This window comes from Arctopsyche grandis, chromosome 13 (genome assembly GCF_051622035.1).
Source record: "Arctopsyche grandis isolate Sample6627 chromosome 13, ASM5162203v2, whole genome shotgun sequence".
Lineage (NCBI taxonomy): Eukaryota > Metazoa > Arthropoda > Insecta > Trichoptera > Hydropsychidae > Arctopsyche > Arctopsyche grandis.
The window spans coordinates 21,160,064-21,181,048 of NC_135367.1; the positions used below are offsets into that span (position 1 = coordinate 21,160,064).

Below are 20,985 nucleotides of genomic sequence, written 5' to 3' on the forward strand. Positions count from 1 at the left end.
ACATACAAATAAACCTGTATTAATCGAGTAATAAAGATCCTCTTCAAAATTCAACTGAATTTCCATAGGCCGGGAAACGGTCCAAAACCTTCAATCCCCCTATATTATTATAAAAATTTCAATTGGGAAAGTTCGAGAAATATAGAAATTCACCATGCTATTATGGAGGATGAACGAATGAGACGACTGACATGTCAATGCACGTGTTTATTATATGACAGCTAAAGGCAGAGTGGTAGTGGCTCTCCGAACCCAGCCGAGTTGGTTCCCACTCGCAGGAAGGCAACCAAACTCGACCATGTCGTATAAGCGAGCCGCCACACTATGTTTATTAACCATTTGCTTGAGAATAATATATTAATTCTAGTCGAATTAAGGTCTGTTCATACCTATCCAGCACGACCCGTATCCTGCAGGTGTCATGCAAGTGCGGATAGTATTCTTTGGTACGTTATATGGACGTATTCATACTCCATTCACGCATGCGCATTTACGCATTCATGCGCGTCCATATAGAATGTACTAAAGAATACTGGCCATACTTGCAGGATACTCAGTGCCGGTTCTAGGGAAGGGCTGGGTCGGGCGACTCCCGAGGGCGCCAAATAAGTTAGGGCGCCACACGATGCGCCAAAGGCGCTCTAAAATTTAAAATTAGAGCGCCAAAAGCCATACAAAATTTTAGATTATAGCGCTAAAGGCAAAATTTTTTTCTAATGGCGTTTAGAAAAAAATTCCCGAGGGTGCCATTGGGTGTAAGGTCGGCACTGAGGATACTTGCAGGATTCGGGTCGTGATGAATAGGTATGAACAGACCTTTAGTAAGTTAATAATTTATTACTTGAATGTCTACGTCCACACTACCGATATCTACACCCGATATTCAGAAATTTTTCCATAACCAGTTCCTAAATAGCAACTACAGGTTGCAATATGGGAACTGGATATGGAAAAGTTCTTAAATATCGGGTGTAGATATCGGTAGTGTGGACGTAACCAATGAAATAAACATTGAAATTAAGAGAAACAACTGTCAGTTAAGTAAAAGTCGACAGCTACTTGAATTTTAAAATTTAATAATAAGAATTTTGTACCTTCAATGATATTTCTAATTATTATTGCATACATTAGTGATACTTGCCACATTATCTTAAGCCGTAATTTACTTTTGATTGACGTTAATTAAAATAATATATTAAAGTAGTGAGTTATTGTTGTTTGACAAACGACCTAAAAATATATTTTATAATTTTAACTAAATTTATTTTTAAATTTATTCAATTAATCAGAGACTATCATATGGCTTATAATCAGTGGCGGCTCGTCTATATGAGCTGCGGGGCTACAGCCTTCCCAGTATAGTACAAATGCATACTATTTTTCCGTCCATATGGGCTGCAGGTTGCATACCTCCCAGTATAGTACATATGCATGCTATTTTTGTCTGCATTTGATCACCGGTATAGCCAACAAGCTACTACAGTCCAATAAATCTCTGCAGCCCCCGCTTATAACTGAGACGTGTTTATTTTTATTTTATTTTTAAGGTACGTAAATGCACGTCGATTGAGCTGCTAAGTCCACATATAAGTATATTTGGAATCTACGAATTTCGAATTATCAAAAACGAACAGCGTTCAAATAAAACGATGGATTTTCACGCTAAATAAATTAATATTTATCAGCTGTGTATTTTTTCAAGATAAGATTTATATTTTTGAACAGTTTAAAATGGTATTTTGACACGGTTTGTATTTATTGAGGAAATTTTTAAAATTTTTAGTGTCATATTTTGAGCTGAAAGTCATAAAATGTGGACGAGCGATGTAGGAGCGAGTGTAAAAATATATGATGTGGATTTAGAAAGGCTTGGAGAGGTCGCAGAGGGGTGATTTATGAGTCGGCGTCGGTTCGCGAACTCGTTTCGGACCTGGCCGTGCAGGGGAGTGTGTAATGGTCGTGGTTGTGCAGCTTGGTGTGCGGGTGGTTGGCGCGGTCCCCCGCAAGTGTCACTCAATCGCGTCCCGTAAACAAGCGGCGCCTCCGCCTCGGCCTCCGCCCCCGCTGTCAGGATGCGCGCCGGCCCCCTCTCGCTCAACCGGGACGACTGCAGGCGCACGCTCAGGCGACTCGGTCTCTATTCTATGTATATTCTGTCGACTGGCTCATTGGCCCAGTGACAGTGACGCTAGTGGTATGTAGCCGTCCGGTGCTGATGCGTTGCGTTGCGTTGGTTTGGTTTCAGAGCTGGAGGCGTACGCGAGTATGGTGTCGGTGCTGAGGGCGCAGGGCCACCTCCGCGAGGAGCGCCGCCGCCTGCTGGAGGCCGTCAGAGCTGCGCTTCACATCGGCAGCGACCGCCACCAGGCCGAGGCTAGGCGCGTCTCCAACGACGAGCTGCTGGCCGCCATCGCCGAACAGTCTCTCTCTTTCTCTCTTTCATTCATTCTCTCACTCACTCTCCACACTCCACGCTAGACCTCCCACGTATATTCATTCCTCCTCGTTCTAAATGCGTTGCCCAAGCGAAGGTCATTCTGAATAGCGCGCTGCCATTGGTCGACGCTGGAGGGACGATTCTAATCGTCCAATGGCAGTGCATCTTCGCTCGACTCTTGCACTCTATCCTATTCTCGTTCACTACCACTTCAAATGTGCAACTATTTATTAATGGAAGCGCTCTGAAACAAAAAACCTACTTACTACCTAACAACACTGACTCGATCGGTGATTTTTTTCAGCGTTTGTAACTTTAGAAATCTGTGTTAACTTAAAATTATACCATTATTCCTATAGGAAATCTAGGTCAAATGATGAAAATCTATACAGTTCAGGAGGAAAAACCTCATGAAAATACACATTGACTTCTCCATTCCGAAGTATTTTCATAATTTCACTCTTTTCGTCTGTTACAATTATCAATTTTATATAAATTGTGTAATCGAGATTATCAAAATGTTCATCATGTGGATTAGTTCCATCTAGCAAAACAAAATTTGACTAATTGTAATAATTTTATAACCTTCCTATAACAGAGTACGTTTATTTTATTTTATATTTCTTGAATATTTTCAGTGAAAACAACCGGTTAGCAGACTATATAAAAGTTTTTTTTAAAAATTATATATTTTCAAAGACGTCTAATGAAGCTCATTCTATATTAGAAGATAAACACTGAAGATACAATTAAAAACCCCTTGTTATAAAGTTGATTAATAAGTCAGTGAAATATACACAAAAAATAACGCTGTCAATATATATATCAACTAAAATGAAAAACGTCGCTAATTACAATTTTTTTATAAGACTGGAAGTTATAAAAAAAAAAAATCCATTGACTAGCAAATTGTATCTGCAATTTACTATACATTTTTATTTATACTATTTGCGCAAAAAATTTGCATTGTGCAATCGTAACTCACCCACACACACACACATATACAAATGAGACTAATCGAATATCTGCTGAATCGTGCGACGTTTAGTATAATTGAGCATTGTTTAATTTCAGATTATGCGGTCCGAATACTGGTTTGGATTGGGCGCGCGAAGGAAGGAGAAAAATTCCGATAATGCCCCGTGGGGTTCCACAAACTGTTTACACGGCGATAGCGGACAAGGCAGCTATCAAAGCGTCCGAGGAGAATGATCTGATCGCACAAAGAGTCAACGCCGAACAGCACGTCGCTTCGGCGTCTCCCGTCAGTGCAATAGAAAGCATGGAGGAAGATATTCAATCTAATGAAGTATCCAATGTGGATTTAAAACCCAGTCTGAAAGACAAAACCGATCCAAACTATCCACCGATCGTTACCTGTGATCAATCGTTAAAGGTATTTTTGGCGCCAAAATATTTAATATGCCGACGATGACGTATTTGTCTAACGCTGTGGGCTTTTAGGTTTTAAATGACGACGGACCTCCTCGGAAACGAAGTCGACCAGATTGTGCAACGAATGTGCCTCATCGCACCACCCATCAGAAACATCTCGATTTGGCGCCAATTTACACTTGCTATTCAAAACCCCACTCTGGTACATTTCATATTCCGTATTGTATTGTACATTATTTCAGGATGCGAATGTGTGTCTTAATTTTCGATTTTTATTCGCAGGCAAAGCTCCCAATCAATACGGTAGAAGTTTGTACAATCCGAGTGGGAAAATGTCGAATAAATCGAACCATTCTAATTTATCGAAATCAAATTTATCAAAGCATAGATCTATGCAAAATAAGCACGGATCAGTTACAAAACATTGTGGTCAAGTGACCATACCGCATCATCAAGTGCGTAGCGGTATTAAATCTCCCACGGATCCCCACATAGCGGGGTCTCAAGCTCTTTGCATCCAAACTCAAGTAGACGGCCACACTATGAAGTCCCAAACTCCGTCTTTTCAAGCAAACTACGCTCAACCAAACGTTCAAAATGTCGGCGCCGACGAATCAAACACTGATATAAAATTAAATATAGGAAACACAATTTTAGAATCTCCCACGATGCAACTCCTCACCCAGACGCCCACTTCTCAGATTGTCTCGTCGCCATCGCACATCGAAGACAATCCGATTGTCGCAACGCCGAATCTAAATTCATCCACAATGTCTGTAACGATGCACACGTCCACGCCGAAAGTGCAGGCTGCGTCGGGAAAAGCGTGTCATTTCATTATTAAGAAAAAATCTGACAACTCAACTGACAATCAACAAATGGGACAGAAAATACAAGTTACGAATAAGCAAATTATTTCAAAGCAAGACATTAAAGTTTTACAGAATCGCCAAGTGGTCATATCTCCATCCAACAACAACCCGCAAAAGATTTTAAACTCGAGCGGTAAATTAATAACGACCAAAATCGTACAACATATTCCGCAAAAATCCCAAGCACAAATGAATGCAAACATTCTCCAGCAACCGGTGACGAACACAATGGGCTTGGATAAGGTTATAATAATGCCGAAGGCCCCTACCTCTTTGCAATCCAGCAATATCCAACGAAGTCTGAGCAACACGCCTTACAAAAATCTGTACATCTCGACTCACAGCGCTATAATGAGTCCAGTTATTAACCCTAGTATGACGCCTGTTATGATTCCTGTAATGAATCCAATCATGACGACCGTCATCAATCCTATCATGAACACTGTCATAAATCCAGTTGTAAATACCATCAATCCTATGTTGAATCCCAATCAAACCAACGAGGCTAGCAATTTGGGCTCGAAAGTAAGCGATGTCGATGTTTTATCAAAAAGCGTCATCCTCGGAAACTCCGACGTTAAGTTGCAGACGAAAACTTTCCTTTTCAATTCCAAAAGCGGGAAGAAAATGGTGGTATTACCTGCGAAGCAAACCTCGGTTATGGGACAGTCTGTACCCTTGTTGATGAAAGGCGTTGCGGGGAAGCCGACCACCATGAAATTAGTTCCCGTCTCTGGACAATCAATCAATAGTCCGTCGAAATCTAGTAACATAACCGTCGTATCTAAAACGACAAATGTAACCACGTCGGGGAAAAACGTTACGAAAGATTCCGTAACCGGTGTAAAAATCAATTCAAGCAATGACAGTTCGCTGCCTAAAGTTTTGAAGAACATTTCAATAGCTCCGAGGCCTAGTATTCAATCGATCAAACAAACCGCAAGTAAAGGAAATATAATAGTCGTACAAAAAAGCAATACAATGTCTAAAAACCCCATTTCATTTTCAAAAAGCGGAATCGACGCCAACAAGCATATATCAAACGTGTCGTTGAGCGAAGCGAGTCAAATGTCGATAACACCTGAAGTTGCGATATCGGAGGCGTCTCACGACGAAACCGCATCGCAAGGCGAGTCGAGTTCCGTAGTCGTGTCTGAAATGATCGAGCAAACGGACCGTCCTTTGACCGAAGAGTTCATGGACGAGGGCGGCGATGAATCGATGACGCAAAGCAGTACAGACATCAAATCGGAGCACTCGCTGATGACGGAGGAAACCGTAGGCCTCTTTCCGAGTCAAGTCACCGAAGAGGAGTGCAACGCCGACTCGATGGAGTCGACTGCCGACAGCTTGATTGAAACGGCTCACATCGACGACCCGGCGAAATCAAACGATTCGTTCGCCGAGGAACGGGATATTCATAAAATGACAACGGTGGATAGTAAGATTCTGTCGGATCCGGAGGCTAACATGCAGAACTTTTCCAATTGGGAGGTCGAACTTGCCGAGAAGCAGAACACGTCGGATAAAACCGACGAGATCAATTTAGAATTGGAAATGTCGACCGATAGCGAAACGGACGACTTTGCCGTGTCGTCTCAAGAGAGAAGTAAGCAAAAAGAAATACTGCACGAGGACGGGTCTCAAGATGCCGAACAAGGTAACGGGAATCTATTTATATATGAATATATATAAATGTTGAGATAGCATGCATTTTTTTTATTGATTCAAGAATTACTTGTGTTGCACTGTATATTGTTTTTACAATGATAATTTTTTGTTATAGACGACACCAACGAAATGTTTGTGCAACATAGTTCTATCAGTCAGGCCCGTAGAACCTTGCTCAGTCAACTGCAAGATGATGGCTCATCTAGTAATGATTCTCCGTTTGTATTGACTAAAAATTTAGGTAAATCATCTTAACGTCTACACCTATGAAATGATAGTAGTTTGAAGTACATATGTATAATTCTCGATTACAATTTTTATTTTATTTTTTCATACATCATACATTTACATAAAACAAAAGAGTGTCTTAAAATATGCATATTCAAATTTTTTCATACTAAAATTATAGTATAGGTAAACAACTGAATCAAATACTTTTTTTATTTTAATTTATTTATTTAGGATTATCATTACATAGTTAGCCATCTTTGTTTTACTGACATAAAAAATTTATCGCATTTGAGTTATCGCAATATATTTACTTGAATTTGTGTTTATACAGCTGTACAAAACATAATCTACAACTAACGTCTGCTCAACGAGGTCGTAGCTTTACAATCCACACTTCTTTTTATTTTTTGAGCCGTGAAGTTTTATGTAGTGTATTATTATTTGATGCCCTGTGCGGTCGGTTGTAATTTTTGTTTTTATATTTAATAATATTGTCGATGTTGTGTTTCTAGATGCTGCGAGATTGGAGCTACTGGAAACATCTCAAACGAGCAGTAGTGCCATGGAGTAATGATACTCATTTTTAACAAATATCATTTGTAAATATTAGAATATTACTTCTCCCTGATAGGAGCGACAGTCACTTAAAATTCTTTAGTAGACAAATCGATAATTTATCCCATTTAAAATAATTTTAATGTTAGGTTTTTGAGTGTTCTGTATATAATTGTTAAAATTAAAGTTTAATTTCTTTTTGGTGTTGTCTTATATTGAGAACGCATAGGACATATTAAAATTAAAAGAAAAAAAACAAAAACAAAAAAATTGTCATCGATTACACTTGTTAAGAAATGAATCATTTCACTTTCTTGTATATATTTCACTGTTTCCGACTTGTACTAACAATATCTGTATTTTTACATAATACTTGTTTTTAACTACTTATTTTATCAATAAACCTTTTTTATAAAACCTGGTTTATATTGGTAATAAAATTCAAATTTTAAGATTTATGAAACCTGTGATCGAATTTTTTCTTTTTTTTTCAACTATATTTGACATCATTGAAATTTATTTGTCGCTATGTTTTGCCAGCAATATTTTTTGTCTCTTTTTGATTGATATGTTTGTTGCTTAGTAAGAAAAAATGTAAAATAGATGTTCAAATGAAGTTCTGAATGGTTAAATATTAAGAATTATATATCTGTTAAAAAGTTTTTGTTACATATCAAATTATTTAGTTCACGGAGTGTAATTGTATAAGAATTTTAAAATTTACTTTTTCTCTACTTTAATTGAAGATGAATTAAATGAGTTAATATGTATATAATTCAAAAAAGAAAATAAAGATGCCCAAAAGCGGAACTTCAAAAAAAAAAAAGAAAATGTACTTAATTATTTTTTACAACAATTATAAATCATGGGTGGAGGAGATTCATTTCTAAAGAAGAAGTATAATATAAAATAATCTTTATTTTTCATAAACATATATATAAAATATTCATAGTTGTGCTAGATTACATTTGAAAATGTTTTTAAAAAATAATCGAAATTATAACATGTAAATGCATTTAAATGCAAAATATTGTGTAAAGGGTATGAAAATATATTATTTTGAAAAATAATTGTATAATAATAATAATAATATAGTGAAATATTTCTTATTTTGCAACTGTTGGACAGTAATGAAATTAAATTTTTAATCTAAAGCGACATTAATGTATCAATTTCGAACACCAAAATTTTTAAATGCATCAAGTGCATTTTAATTACACATGTTGCAATATGCGACAGTATTTTTTTTTTCACTTTAGGCGTATCAGCAAACTTTTGTGCAATTACTTTGACACTTGATGCATAGCGTGGGCCAAATATTCAACATTTTTACTCGTAACACCAGCCACCGATATGCGACCGTCTTTAGTCAAATAAATGCTGAAATCCTTTGTCAATTTCTCAACCTTAAAACAAAGAAAATTTGAGTTCGCATATTTTTAAATGTTTATATCATTATTTGAAAGTTACATTACGTACCTGATCTTTGTTGAGACCGGTGAAGCAGAACATGCCGATTTGATCTGTGATATGAGACCAATCCCTTTGACTGCCTTCTTTCTTCAAATTGTTCTGAAGCGCCACTCTCATTGAAATGATCCTATCGGCCATTCCTTTAACGTCAGTCAACCTATAAAATAAGTATCAAGTTAAGTTTTCAACTCGATGCAATTATCATCGTCAAATTGTGGCATGTTTACCATACCATTGCGCTTTCAATGATGCGTCTCCTAAGATTTCGCTGACAATGCGGGCGCCGTGTATCGGTGGGTTGGAGTACATCGGCCTGATAATAATCTTTATTTGAGATAACGTCCTTTTGGCTTCCTCCGGTGAACCCGTCACCAAGCTGAACGCTCCGGCGCGTTCACCGTACAGACCTAACGTACAAATAACATAAGTTTAGATGTATTTTTTTTGCGTGTTTTTTGCGTGTTAAGAAACTTTATTAGATTATTTAATTTGTACCCATATTTTTAGCAAAGCTTTGGGCCAAGCCAATGTGGTGGCCGTCCTTGAGGAACATTCGGACTGCTTGTGCGTCCTTAGCGACATCACCGCTAGCGAATCCTTGATAGGCCATATCGAAGAACGGGAACAATCTTCGCTTCTTGATGACCTGTGAATGATTTTATAAATTGTATATATATATATAGAAATATTTTAGCTGTAACCGTAAAGCAATAATGTTTAAAACGCTTATAATCTAACTTGAGATAATTCTGCCCATTGTTCGGCAGTTGGATCTACTCCTGTAGGGTTGTGTGCACAAGCATGAAGCAATATAATAGAACCGGTCGGCATTTGCTGAAAAAATAATGTTTGTATGTGTTTATTTTATGATGTAAATGTTTTGTTGTTGTCAATTTTACACAAATAACGATCTCTATATAAATAAGTTGCCTTGATAAGATTATTATGCAATGTATAAACATTATTAATAACAGATAACAGGCTCACATTGATGTCTTCCAGTGCCCCTTTCATATCAAAACCACAAGTTTTTGGGTCGTAGTACCTATAGGCTTTCGGTACCAGTCCGGAATGTTTAATAATCGGTGTGTGGTTTCCCCAAGAAGGTGTCGGCAAATATACTCCTCGGTCGATCGTGTGGAATGCAGATAAAAATGCAAAGCCGATTCTCAACGCACCAGTGCCTGAGATTGCCTATGTATGATAATTAATGTAGTAAAAAAACCTGCATTGTTAATTAATATAATATACAAAAGCTATGTAAATATATAATCATTATACCTGAACGGTGCACGAAAGACCGGAAGATACTTGCTCACTATTGTCTCCGAGCGCTAGGGATATGCTCCCTTTGCAAAATTCAGCAGAGCCAGATATCGGCGCATACTCGTGATCCAATCCTTTAGATATTATATTATGTTCAGCCTATTGTGAAGTATAAGTAAAAAAAAAAAAATAGAAAATGTATTATACATGTAAAAATTTGTAAATTATGTATGTGCCACTTGCTATAGCGAATTTTGTCAACTAATAAATCCCAATTTATATTGACAGCTATTTGATTACTATTGATGAATTGTTTGTGAACAGTGTTGTGCGATGACAATGAGTTTATATATAATCAACCTTGAGAACACTGGGCAGGATGAAAGGTTTTCCGTTGTCGTCACGATATGCTCCGACTCCGAGGTTAATTTTCTTCGAGTTGGTGTCCTTTTTGTACGCCTCGGTGACACCCAAGATGGCATCAGGTGGACCCATCTCCACATGGCTCCACCAGGAGCTGAAATGTAATATAATAATTGATATATAGCATTGGAAAAATGGGAAATTTTTAGAACACAAGTTATCACATAAAACTTCAGCCTACACTCAAATGTAGAATTTTGGCAACATTCCCAAACACTATATAGAATAGCTTTTCAGGCGACTGTGTTATATATTAACATTTTTCCGAATCCATATGACACTAAATTATAATTATTTCATCTAATATGCGAGTTTGATTCATTATGCATTGATTAAAAACGACCTTGGAAGTTTGCACGCAACTTGCAGATTAACTTTTGATACTATTAAAAAACATTTTGGCTAGAAAAAAAGTTGGATAATTCTTCAAATTAAGCAGAGGACAAGTATGAGTAAAATAATGCTTAAAGTCATAAAAAAATAAAATACTTTTTGACGTAGGTAGTCATGTTATCAATCGAGTAAAAGCAAAGCATGATAGTGGCACGTTTAATTGGCGGCCGGCTTTTTTTTTTTAAAAGTTATAATTGAATTTGGAAACCTGGCTCTGACGGCAATGTTGTTGGTGAGGGTGCTGCGCCCCAACAGTCGACATCCTCGCACTGACATTGACATGTTGAACTATGTATTTGCAAATTAACAAATAACAACAATCACGACCACACGACAAGGCGAATCGTCGCCAACTGACGAATTACCGGCTTCGAATATACAATGTCAAAAGGTTACATATGTTGGGATACCAGCATTAAATATTTGCATACAATTCAATTTATTCATATTTACTAGCCTCTTCATACTTCACTTTCGATTTTTCTACGCTTCCATCAGACTGAATGAATTATACAAATCTACTTTAGAGCTTTCCTGTCAAAATGATGTGTATGTGACTGAAATCATCAGCTGGTTGGCTTTCATGTTTTACTTTTACGCTCTGAAAATATTGTTTCATATATCGTTTTATACGATCAAAATATTTGGTTCGGTGATTACTGGTCACAACGTCACTAAAATCTCTATAACGGAACATCTGGCAGCCGAAAAGTCCATCATACTAACGATAACTATTGTTACGTACACCGCCGAGTAGTTGCAATCGGATTAGGCCGAGTAGCATCCCAGACACTGTGTGACCGTTTTAATTGATTTCAAGGATTATATCTAGAATCTAAGTGCATGTAGGCTAAACAATGGCCGCTATTTGGTCTCTTCGCAAAAGTGACCGGTAGCGTGGGACTGGGTGTCGTGGGAATACATATTTGGGTACATGCCTAAACAATAGGGAAGTAACCGGATGCCCTGAGAGACCTGCCCCTTATAAGGCGGTACTTAGGCGATATCAAGACATTCTGGACGGAGCACTGCCAGTGTGTGTATCTCCTTAATCATCAATAAATGCTGTGACACGACTTTGGCCTTTTACTTGGATCCTCCACCCACCTTTACGCAACACTATCATACTGTTACGTACGCCGCGGATTAAGCGAATAGAATCCCAGAGACTATGTGACCGTTCGAGGGTTATCTGTTAACGGATTAACTAAGTGCTTGCACATAGGATCAACGGATATCTGTTAACGGATTAACTAAGTGCTTGCACTTACTTCCAGGATTATTTCTGGACTATAAGTGCATTTAGGATAAAAAATTTTCTGGTTAATTTTTACTATCAATCTAATTTTCTATAATAATAATAATAATAATTTTTTTTCTAGGCGATAGGGAGAATAATGCAATCCCCAACGCCCACATAAAAATATATTTCTCACACAATATTTATCACCAGGTAAGATTTTAACACTACTCTTTCTTTTTATTATTACATACCTCCTTTACGTTTCACTTACGATTACAATTCAGGAAAAAGTTTGCCTCTTATCCGATCGTTTTCATACTTTGCCATATTGCTCATTTTGGTCATCAATATAAGTAAATGGATCCTCCGCCATTACGATGGTGCAAAAATATCGTGTAAGACGCGTTTGAAATTTGAATTTCTGAACAGTGACTGACGTCTATCCAGTTCTTAATTTTAAACATAGATGGCGGTAGTATAATAAAATTATTGGTATTTTTATTCAAAATAATAATTTTATATAAAAAAATTATAGGGCGAGTTAAAGATCACGTCGGGGTCACCAGTTTAGGGCGGATTAAAGGTTTGAACCGTTTCCCGGCCTATGGAAATTCAGTTGTATTTTGAAGAGGATCTTTATTACTCGATTGATACAGGTGTATTTGTATGTACAGCGAATTAGGTAGGTGATTCGCTGGAACGAGCCAGGTCGAGTTCCTGTAGCTCACTGGCATCTGGGGACGATGCGCTGGTTTATAAATGTGTTGCTTGAGCAACGTGTAGCTGGGCTGGTGAGATCGCGCTCTGGAAGATTCCAACGGGGTCGAGGTCTTCCTTTGTGTTTTATGTTTGATGCGTAGCTCCTTGGGATTTCCCGTGTACTCGTGATTGTATATCTGGAGTGAGTCAAATCGCTTTTATGGGTAAGCTGGATGAAGTATTTCGACCACGGCTAACTTTCGTGTACGAGAACAGGACGCGATGATGTCATTTGTACAGATTAAGTTCGACGAGGGAAATATCATCGACCTAGTTTCGTATAGTACAAGTCGTACTATATCCCTACAAATTATAGAAGAGGTATGTTTTTAAAACTTTTTTTTATTTGCTCGACAATTTTTTACTTAACCTTTCCACCGCGTACGACTACTATACATGTCCTAGCGAACATGCCCTCAGCGCGCGAGACACGCATAGATGTCTTGGAAGTTCCAACCTGTATTAAGAGCCATCTATTGTGCTAAAATTTTATAACTTGGTTGAAAATATTACTAAATGTATACTTTACCAAATTCAATAGATGGCAGTAGTCAAAAAAAATAAATATAGGTTGTAAAATTCAAAAAAATATTACAATGTGGGAATCTCGTCACATTCATCAAAACATTTACTGCGACGCAGAATACATTCCCAAAACCAGTCGAAGCACACCTGCAGCCATTATACTAAACTCAAGCGGAACGCCCCTACCAGTCGAGCGGAAACAAGCCAGTCGAAACACACCGCAGCCATTAAACTACATCGAGCGGAACGGCGCCAATCGTTCCAGAAAATTCTACCCCATCGACAAAAGCACATTCCTCGCTTACGCATCAACAACCACCACCACAGGTCAGGCGATACCAGAAACACTATAAAAGGAGGTACAACCCAAACAACGCCAGTCGACCCACAGCAGCAAGCGTCGACACACAGCACCAGACCAGTCGACCCACAGCATCAAGCGTCGACACACAGCACCAGACCAAGTCGACCCACAGCAGCAAGCGTCGACACACAGCAGCAGACCAGTCGACATCCAGCTCCTGACCTGCCACCACTACACTACGCGGACTTGGAAGATCAACCAGCCGAACGAGCCAGCAACACACTGCCGTATCCAGAGACCTTCCGAACATAGCCGAACGCCGAGCCAGCAACACACTGCCGCATCCAGAGACCTTCTGAACATAGCCGAATGCCGAGCCAGCGACACTCTACCATATCCAGAGACCTTCTGAACATAGCCGAATGCCGAGCCAGCGACACTCTACCAATTAAGGAATCTTAATTCTAAGGAACTCTTCATTCCCCAATTTATGGAAATGCTCTAAAGTAACTCCTATTCATAAGAAGGACGATAAATCTTGTGTAAGGAACTACAGACCAATAACTATCTTGTCAGCGCCAGCCAAAATGTTTGAGGTAATATTACACAGATACATTTTTAATCACTTTCAAAATACGCTCATTGATCAGCTGCATGGCTTTCGTCCGGCCAGATCAGCTATTACCAATTTGTTATGTTTCTCTAGTGACATAACCAGCACTTTGGATTGTAATAATCAAATGGATGTAATATATACTGATTTTGAGAAGGCGTTTGATAAAGTTGATCATAAAATTTTAGTTAGTAAATTAAGTTTTATTGGATTTACTTATAATCTTGTTAGTCTTTTTATTTCTTATTTACAGGATCGACGTCAATTCGTTAAGTTTGGGAGTTGCTTTTCTTATGAGTATGTTGCCACTACTGGGATTCCCCAAGGATCAAATCTTGGCCCTTTATTATTCCTAATATTTATCAACGATATTCAATCTTCTATTCACCATTCTAAATTTTTATTATATGTGGATGACTTAAAAATCTATAAGAGAATAATTGATTTACCTGACGCTCTTTATTTGCAAGAGGATTTGAATTCTATTTATGAATGGGCTAATGTTAATAAACTTCCCTTCAATATCCTAAAGTGTCGGGTCATTTCTTACTCTCGTTCTCGTTCTCCTATTAAATATCCGTATAAATTTCATGATTCTCTTCTTCAGAGAGAATTATTTATATCTGATCTGGGAATAGTCTTCGAAAATAGTTGGAGTTTCAACATTCACATTGAGAATATCTGTGATAGGGCAACAAAAATCCTTGGATTCGTAATCCGTAATTCGTCCGAACTAGGGCTCACTGCCATTCGTCTCTTATATTGTACATTAGTTCGCAGTGTGCTCGAGTTTGGCTCCATTATATGGTCTCCCTATCAACTTCGTTACTCTCTAATGTTGGAACGAGTCCAAAGGAAATTCCTTAGATTTTTAAATCTGAAGACATTTGGATTTTATCCATATCTGTTCCCTAGTGCCTTTGTCTTGGGATCTTTGGGTTTCAACTCCCTGGCAAAGAGAAGAGATTTATTTCTTGGGAAACATTTCGTAAAATTACTTAGAGGAGAGATTCACAATCCCACTATCCTGGAGAAACTAAAATTCTGGGCCTCGGAAAATCGTAGAGTTTTAAGAAAACATGATATATTTTTGCCAATTAGGGCTAAATCAAACGTGCTCATGAACTCCCCCCTCCCGAGAGCTGTTCGACTCCTTAACTTACTGGCACATTACTTGGACCTATTCGATGCCAGTTATGTTGAGTTGGTGGAACACATCCTAAATAGCACGATATAAATTTTTCAATCTTATTTCTTTGTTTTTATTTTGTGTACATATTTTTTACTTGATTTTTATTATTTTTCATGATGTTTTTTTTTATTTATGATTTTTATTATTATGGAGGATGAACGAATGAGACGACTGGCATGTTAATGCACGTGTTTATTATATGACAGCTGAAGACAGAGTGAGTAGCAGCTCTCCGAACCCAGCCGGGTTGGTCCCCACTCGCAGGAAGGCAACCAAACTCGACCATGTCGTATAAGCGAGCCGCCACATCACTCCCCCCCCAGCATCAGCGATACCAAAATTACAAAGAAACAAATTTTACAAAAGAAAAAAATTATTACGTGGGGAGAAAAAAAAAATTGTTGACGTGGGTCATCCGCTGTGTACATAGGTGTACCGCCCTGAATGGTCGGTAGATTCGAGGGCGGTGACGTCGCGAGCAGGACGGTGGGTGGTCCGATGGTCGCGCCGATGCGATGCTGCGGCGGCGCCGCTCTTCCGAGGCTGATGTCGGTTGGTGGGGCGGCGGGGGCGGCAGGGGCATCGATGTGGTTGATGATACTCCGAGCTGGACTGTGAGTCGTTGTGGCTCGTGGAGGTGTTGTAGCGCTGCCGCCCGTCTCGGCGTGACGACGCTCGTGGGGACGGACGGGGCCTTGATGATGATGATGATGATGGTGCTGAGGTGGTGTATGTCTTGTGGTGCTGGATGACCGTTCTATGTGTAGTGGATCGCGCATGACTCCACATCCAGCTGTCAAGATCGTCGTCTCATTCGCTCCCCCATTTTGTAAGCACCTGTCATCGACGTTGTGGCTGGACGTCGGTAGGTAGGTAGGTAGCCGTGTCTGCTCGTTTATTGTCACCCGCGGGCCGCGGCGTGCTGTGTTGATGGCGATGGGGGCGCGGCGGGTAGCTCTCCCGCCTGGCTCGGCGAGGCAGGGATGAGCGGCAGTTGAAATTGATCGAGGCTGCGTGGCTCGATGTCGGGGGTCACCAGTATGGAGGATGAACGAATGAGACGACTGGCATGTTAATGCACGTGTTTATTATATGACAGCTGAAGACAGAGTGAGTAGCAGCTCTCCGAACCCAGCCGGGTTGGTCCCCACTCGCAGGAAGGCAACCAAACTCGACCATGTCGTATAAGCGAGCCGCCACATTATTTTTTTATGTTTTTTTTTTATTTATGGTTTTTTTTGTAATTTTTATGATTTTTATTATTTGTATTATAATCACATTGACGCTTTGGGGCAACCTGTCAAGTCTCTGTGGTATTGATTTTTTTAAATAAAATAAAATAAAATAAAATATCCAGAGACCGCTGAACGACATACTTTTGCCCAAATATAATACCTTTGTACAATAATTAGGCAAACAATAAAACTTTATTAAAACAAGCACAACAGTGTTTCGTTAGGCAGGGATACGGTCAACACATACCTACCCCGCCTACAACAACCTATATTTATAGTCGAAAACGCGATAACAAAATCCGCAAAAAATAAAAAATCCGCGATAACAAAAGCCGCGTACAGGGCATGTTCGCTAAATTTGGTGACGCGGGCAAAGGGTTAACGGATGTGAAGGTTTTTTTTATTAATGTGATTTAAGTTTTCACACAGGCAGAAAAACTCTAGGCGTGGCCCTGCAAACAAGCAATATTTTCCCACTACAAATGAACGTATAGAGATCATTTATATCGGAAAATAATGATACAAATGTAATCTTGGACAGTTGTTAGAAGTGTCCCTGTATGATGCGATGTTACGTTGGCTGCATTGAGGGTGGGAGGGTCGTGCATTGACAGTCGGTTCGTGTCACCGATACTGCCATTGCCACTACCAATACTACTACCACTACCACTATCACTGTCACTGTCACTGTCACTGCATTGCAGTTCAAGTTCATTGCCGGAAGCCCAGCTGAGTGCGATGGCGGCCGAGATAAAGCCGGTGGGGCGCGGCGGGGGCGGAGGCTCCGGCTCGGGGGCGGCGGCGGCGGCGGGCGCTCGACCTCAGCTCATCAACAAACTGGAAGGCTGCCAAGACGACATCAGCGCCGCTGCCATCATCCCAGGAGAAGACGGGCTCATCAGCGTCTGCGACGACAAGTACACACACCCACACACCCACACACACGCACCACGTATTCACACTATTATATCCCCATGTGAAATGATTCATTGTACAACTTTGCGCATTGCAGAACTGTCAGAGTGTGGTTGAAACGGGACTCTGGCCAGTATTGGCCTAGTATATGCCAAACGATGCCTTCTGGTTGCACTTCTATGTTTTACACCCCCGAAACCCGCCAGCTCTTCATCGGCCAAGAGAACGGCACCGTATCCGAGTTCTTATTAGCTTCAGACTGTAACAGAATCACTCCGGTAAGATTCCACTCGGGTTCAAACTAGACTTTCGGTTTGCCTTGTTGTTGTTGTTGTTGTTGTTGTTGTTGTTGACTCATTCGGAAGTGTTTCGTTTCAGGTTAAAGAATATTTGGCGCACACGTCTCGCGTCACCGGAGTCATTTTTGCCCTGTCTTGTGAGTGGGTACTCTCCGTCGGGAGAGATAAACTGTTTTCAATTTATTGCAGCGAAACCGGACGAAAACTAGGAGGTTACACTTTTGAAGCTTGGTGTACAACTCTACAGTATCCTTTGTTTATTTGTTTTTATAAAATTTGTTGTATTAAGATAAGGTTCATATTGTAAGTTTAAATATTTCGCCTTAACATTTGCCTTCAGATTTGATTCCCAAGCCAAATTAGCCTTCATTGGAGATTATAGTGGTCAAATAAGTATGTTGAAATTAGATAACAATGGTGTACGCTTAGTCACTACTTTAAAGGGGCATTCAGGGTAAATAAAATTATTTATATATATTATAATATGCATAAAATGTTATTTGAATATAAATATTTGAACAAAATATATCTACTTTTTCACGATAGATCTGTAAGAGCTTTAACGTGGGCTCCTTTACCTCAGCTTTTATTTAGTGGATCTTTCGATCAATCGGTAATAGTATGGGATATTGGAGAACAACGTGGTACAGCATACGAATTACAAGGACATAGGTATAAATATAGACTATTTGCTGAATATTTAATCAACGGTTAATAGTATGTTCAAGATGTATTTCATTGTATTTAGTAATAAAGTCACCGGATTGTGCTATTCGGGTGGTTCGAGAAAATTGATATCAGCGAGCGCCGATGGGACCATTGGATGTTGGGACATGACTGCGTCTAGACGAGAAACTCCCGCTTGGCAAGAAGCCGACACTTGCAGTCTATGTCATAAACCGTTCTTTTGGAACTTGCGAGCCATGATGGATCAGCGACAATTGGGTATGCATTGGTTTACAAAATCAATAGAACGTCTCGTTCGGTGGTTTAATTTTGTTGAATGATTTCCAGGATTACGCCAGCATCATTGCAGATGGTGTGGCAATGCTGTGTGTGATACTTGTTCGCCCAGTCGACTGCCGCTTCCCATTATGGGATTTGAATTTCCCCAACGTATTTGCAACGGATGTTATAATACGTTGAAAGACGAACCGTATGCTGTTTTTTTTTTATGCTTTGAACTGTTTACTTTTATGGTAAATTATTCTTATTCGTGTGTATTTGAATTTTTAGGCGCGAATCTCTTGCAACCTTCCACGATGTAAAACATAGTGTTGTTCACATGTTCCTTGATGAATCTACAGGTAGACTGTGCACAACCGGACACGACCGCGTGATTAAACTTTGGGAAGTTTCGCCACTCTTAGCCACAAATGTTAATTGATATAAAAAATCATACGAATTATTTATCAAAAATTCCATAATATTATATTATTGTAAAAAATTATCCTTTCGATTTATAATTTTTTTTTATAAACATGTAAAAATTTAAAAATTACTCATTATTTCTTAGTCATTTTTACTATTATTATACGGTATAAAATGATTTAAAAATACCTACCTAGTCTCAGGTGCTGAGAATGTCTAATTTTTGGTTTTCTTTTTATGTGGCATTTTTATTTTTACAATAGTTAAGTGTAAGCACATGTTTCTATTTAATTTCATATTTGTGAAATCATGAAAAATTGTTCATAATTTAAGTGTGTAATTCTAAACCTGGCCGCTAGTTGGCATCTGCATTAACAAATATATTGTTATCATTTTAAATGTTACACAATAAACAAATTTACAATAACATGAATACATACATTTTTATGTATATTATTCGATTGGATTTGTAGAATTTCATTGAAAAATGAAACAGTTCGTGTAATATATCTCTTCATTAGCTGTAAATAATATCTTGGGTGATGTCCGAATACGAAAATTAATCTTACAAGACTGTTTGTATATTATATATCTATATTTTAAATATTGTATTATTGGTACATACATACGTATGTACAAGAAAATATTATTAAACAAAAAAAAAAGAAAATGAATTCTTTTCACTCTTATATGTATTACGGTGCAAGATTGTAATCTAATTATTTATATATTTATGAGTTAAACTATTTCACTGCTATTGTGTAAAATTAAACTTTCGGATATTTTGCCTTTTTTTAGGAAATCTATTCAGAATTCATCAAATACTAGCTAGGATGAGATTACTTTGTAGCATATCATTTTTTTTTTAGTTTTGAAACTTATTATATATGCAATAAAATAAAGCTTAAGATGTTTTTGATAGTCAAATTTTACAAAAATTATTTTTTTGAAGTCTTATGTTTAATTTTAGCATTTAAATTTTCATGCATATTGAATATTGGTTATTTAACATGTGTACATTCCTTTTCCAATGATTGTGTGGTTATATGAATTTAATTTTGCGATGAATTTGGGCGCATATGTATTTTTTTGTTTTTTGATGTTGGCGTTATAGAGCCTTTGACAATCGGATCGATTACTTTTCATACCTTGGATGCCTTATTTTTGTTTCGATGTATTGTTAAAATAGTAATTTGACAATAAAATTACATTGATATTGTATATTGCCAATTAAATTGCCCTCGATCAACAACTTAAACTAAACACCTTATCTTTTTATATGTGTATAATATTATATATATGTATATATATATATATATATATATATATATATATATATATATATATATATATATATATATATATATATATATATATATATATATATATATATATATATATATATATATATACATATATGTTTATATATATATATATATATATATATATATATATATATATATATAATATTTCGAGTTGCATCCACTTAATGTTTTTATTTTTGTATAAAAATAATTTGTATACAATATGTGGTATTTGTTTTTGACACTTAAGTGCATATGTGTATTCTAAAATAGTTCTTTACGTTCATTCAATATGCAAATCAAAAGCTTTAAACATCTGCTTTATTAAAAAAATATATAAGTAAAATCGCATTACTGTTTTTATTGTATTATAACAAATTATGTCTGCAATAAACGCAAATTATTAAAAGAATTGATTTATTATTTTTCTTTTTTTTAAACATAAATGGGAGTATTTGAAATATTAATTTAAAAAATGGCATTATTACAGTGTAATTATTTTTTTTTTT

The 20,985-nt window shown here is 37.8% G+C and overlaps 4 protein-coding genes and 1 long non-coding RNA gene across 6 annotated transcripts in view; 3 read left to right on the forward strand and 2 right to left on the reverse strand.

The window, feature by feature from the left end:
• Nucleotides 1-16,519, forward strand: part of LOC143920959 (uncharacterized) — a 561,395-nt gene extending 544,876 nt beyond the window's left edge. Inside the window, exon 2 of the long non-coding RNA XR_013261380.1 lies at nucleotides 15,783-16,519. This is a non-coding gene — a long non-coding RNA (uncharacterized LOC143920959). The remainder of the gene's footprint in view (nucleotides 1-15,782) is intronic.
• Nucleotides 1-20,985, reverse strand: part of nesd (SHC binding and spindle associated nessun dorma) — a 325,057-nt gene that overhangs the window by 81,756 nt on the left and 222,316 nt on the right. The window lies entirely within an intron of this gene.
• Nucleotides 1,922-8,223, forward strand: LOC143921393 (uncharacterized). Of its 2 annotated transcripts, none has more exons than XM_077444674.1 (7): nucleotides 1,922-2,133; nucleotides 2,246-2,420; nucleotides 3,512-3,833; nucleotides 3,902-4,034; nucleotides 4,115-6,364; nucleotides 6,491-6,616; nucleotides 7,119-8,223. In XM_077444674.1, the coding sequence occupies exons 1-7, from the start codon at nucleotides 2,073-2,075 to the stop codon at nucleotides 7,175-7,177; spliced, it is 3,126 nt and encodes a 1,041-aa protein (XP_077300800.1). In that variant the 5' UTR covers nucleotides 1,922-2,072; the 3' UTR covers nucleotides 7,178-8,223. The 2 variants fall into 2 exon arrangements, with proteins under 2 accessions (XP_077300800.1, XP_077300801.1); XM_077444675.1 differs by having other exon boundaries at nucleotides 1,941-2,133; nucleotides 2,246-3,006; nucleotides 3,076-3,833.
• On the reverse strand, nucleotides 8,061-11,074 carry Got2 (glutamate oxaloacetate transaminase 2). The gene is made up of 9 exons (XM_077444676.1): nucleotides 10,925-11,074; nucleotides 10,261-10,417; nucleotides 9,916-10,059; nucleotides 9,622-9,828; nucleotides 9,373-9,468; nucleotides 9,130-9,280; nucleotides 8,867-9,041; nucleotides 8,641-8,791; nucleotides 8,061-8,567 (listed from the first exon to the last, which is right to left on the reverse strand). Exons 1-9 carry the CDS (start codon nucleotides 10,996-10,998, stop codon nucleotides 8,445-8,447), a joined length of 1,278 nt encoding a protein of 425 aa, XP_077300802.1. The 5' UTR covers nucleotides 10,999-11,074; the 3' UTR covers nucleotides 8,061-8,444.
• Wdfy2 (WD repeat and FYVE domain containing 2) lies at nucleotides 17,167-19,823 on the forward strand. Its single transcript, XM_077443687.1, has 8 exons — nucleotides 17,167-17,504; nucleotides 17,600-17,780; nucleotides 17,881-18,047; nucleotides 18,142-18,255; nucleotides 18,348-18,473; nucleotides 18,550-18,746; nucleotides 18,816-18,957; nucleotides 19,038-19,823. Exons 1-8 carry the CDS (start codon nucleotides 17,326-17,328, stop codon nucleotides 19,186-19,188), a joined length of 1,257 nt encoding a protein of 418 aa, XP_077299813.1. The 5' UTR covers nucleotides 17,167-17,325; the 3' UTR covers nucleotides 19,189-19,823.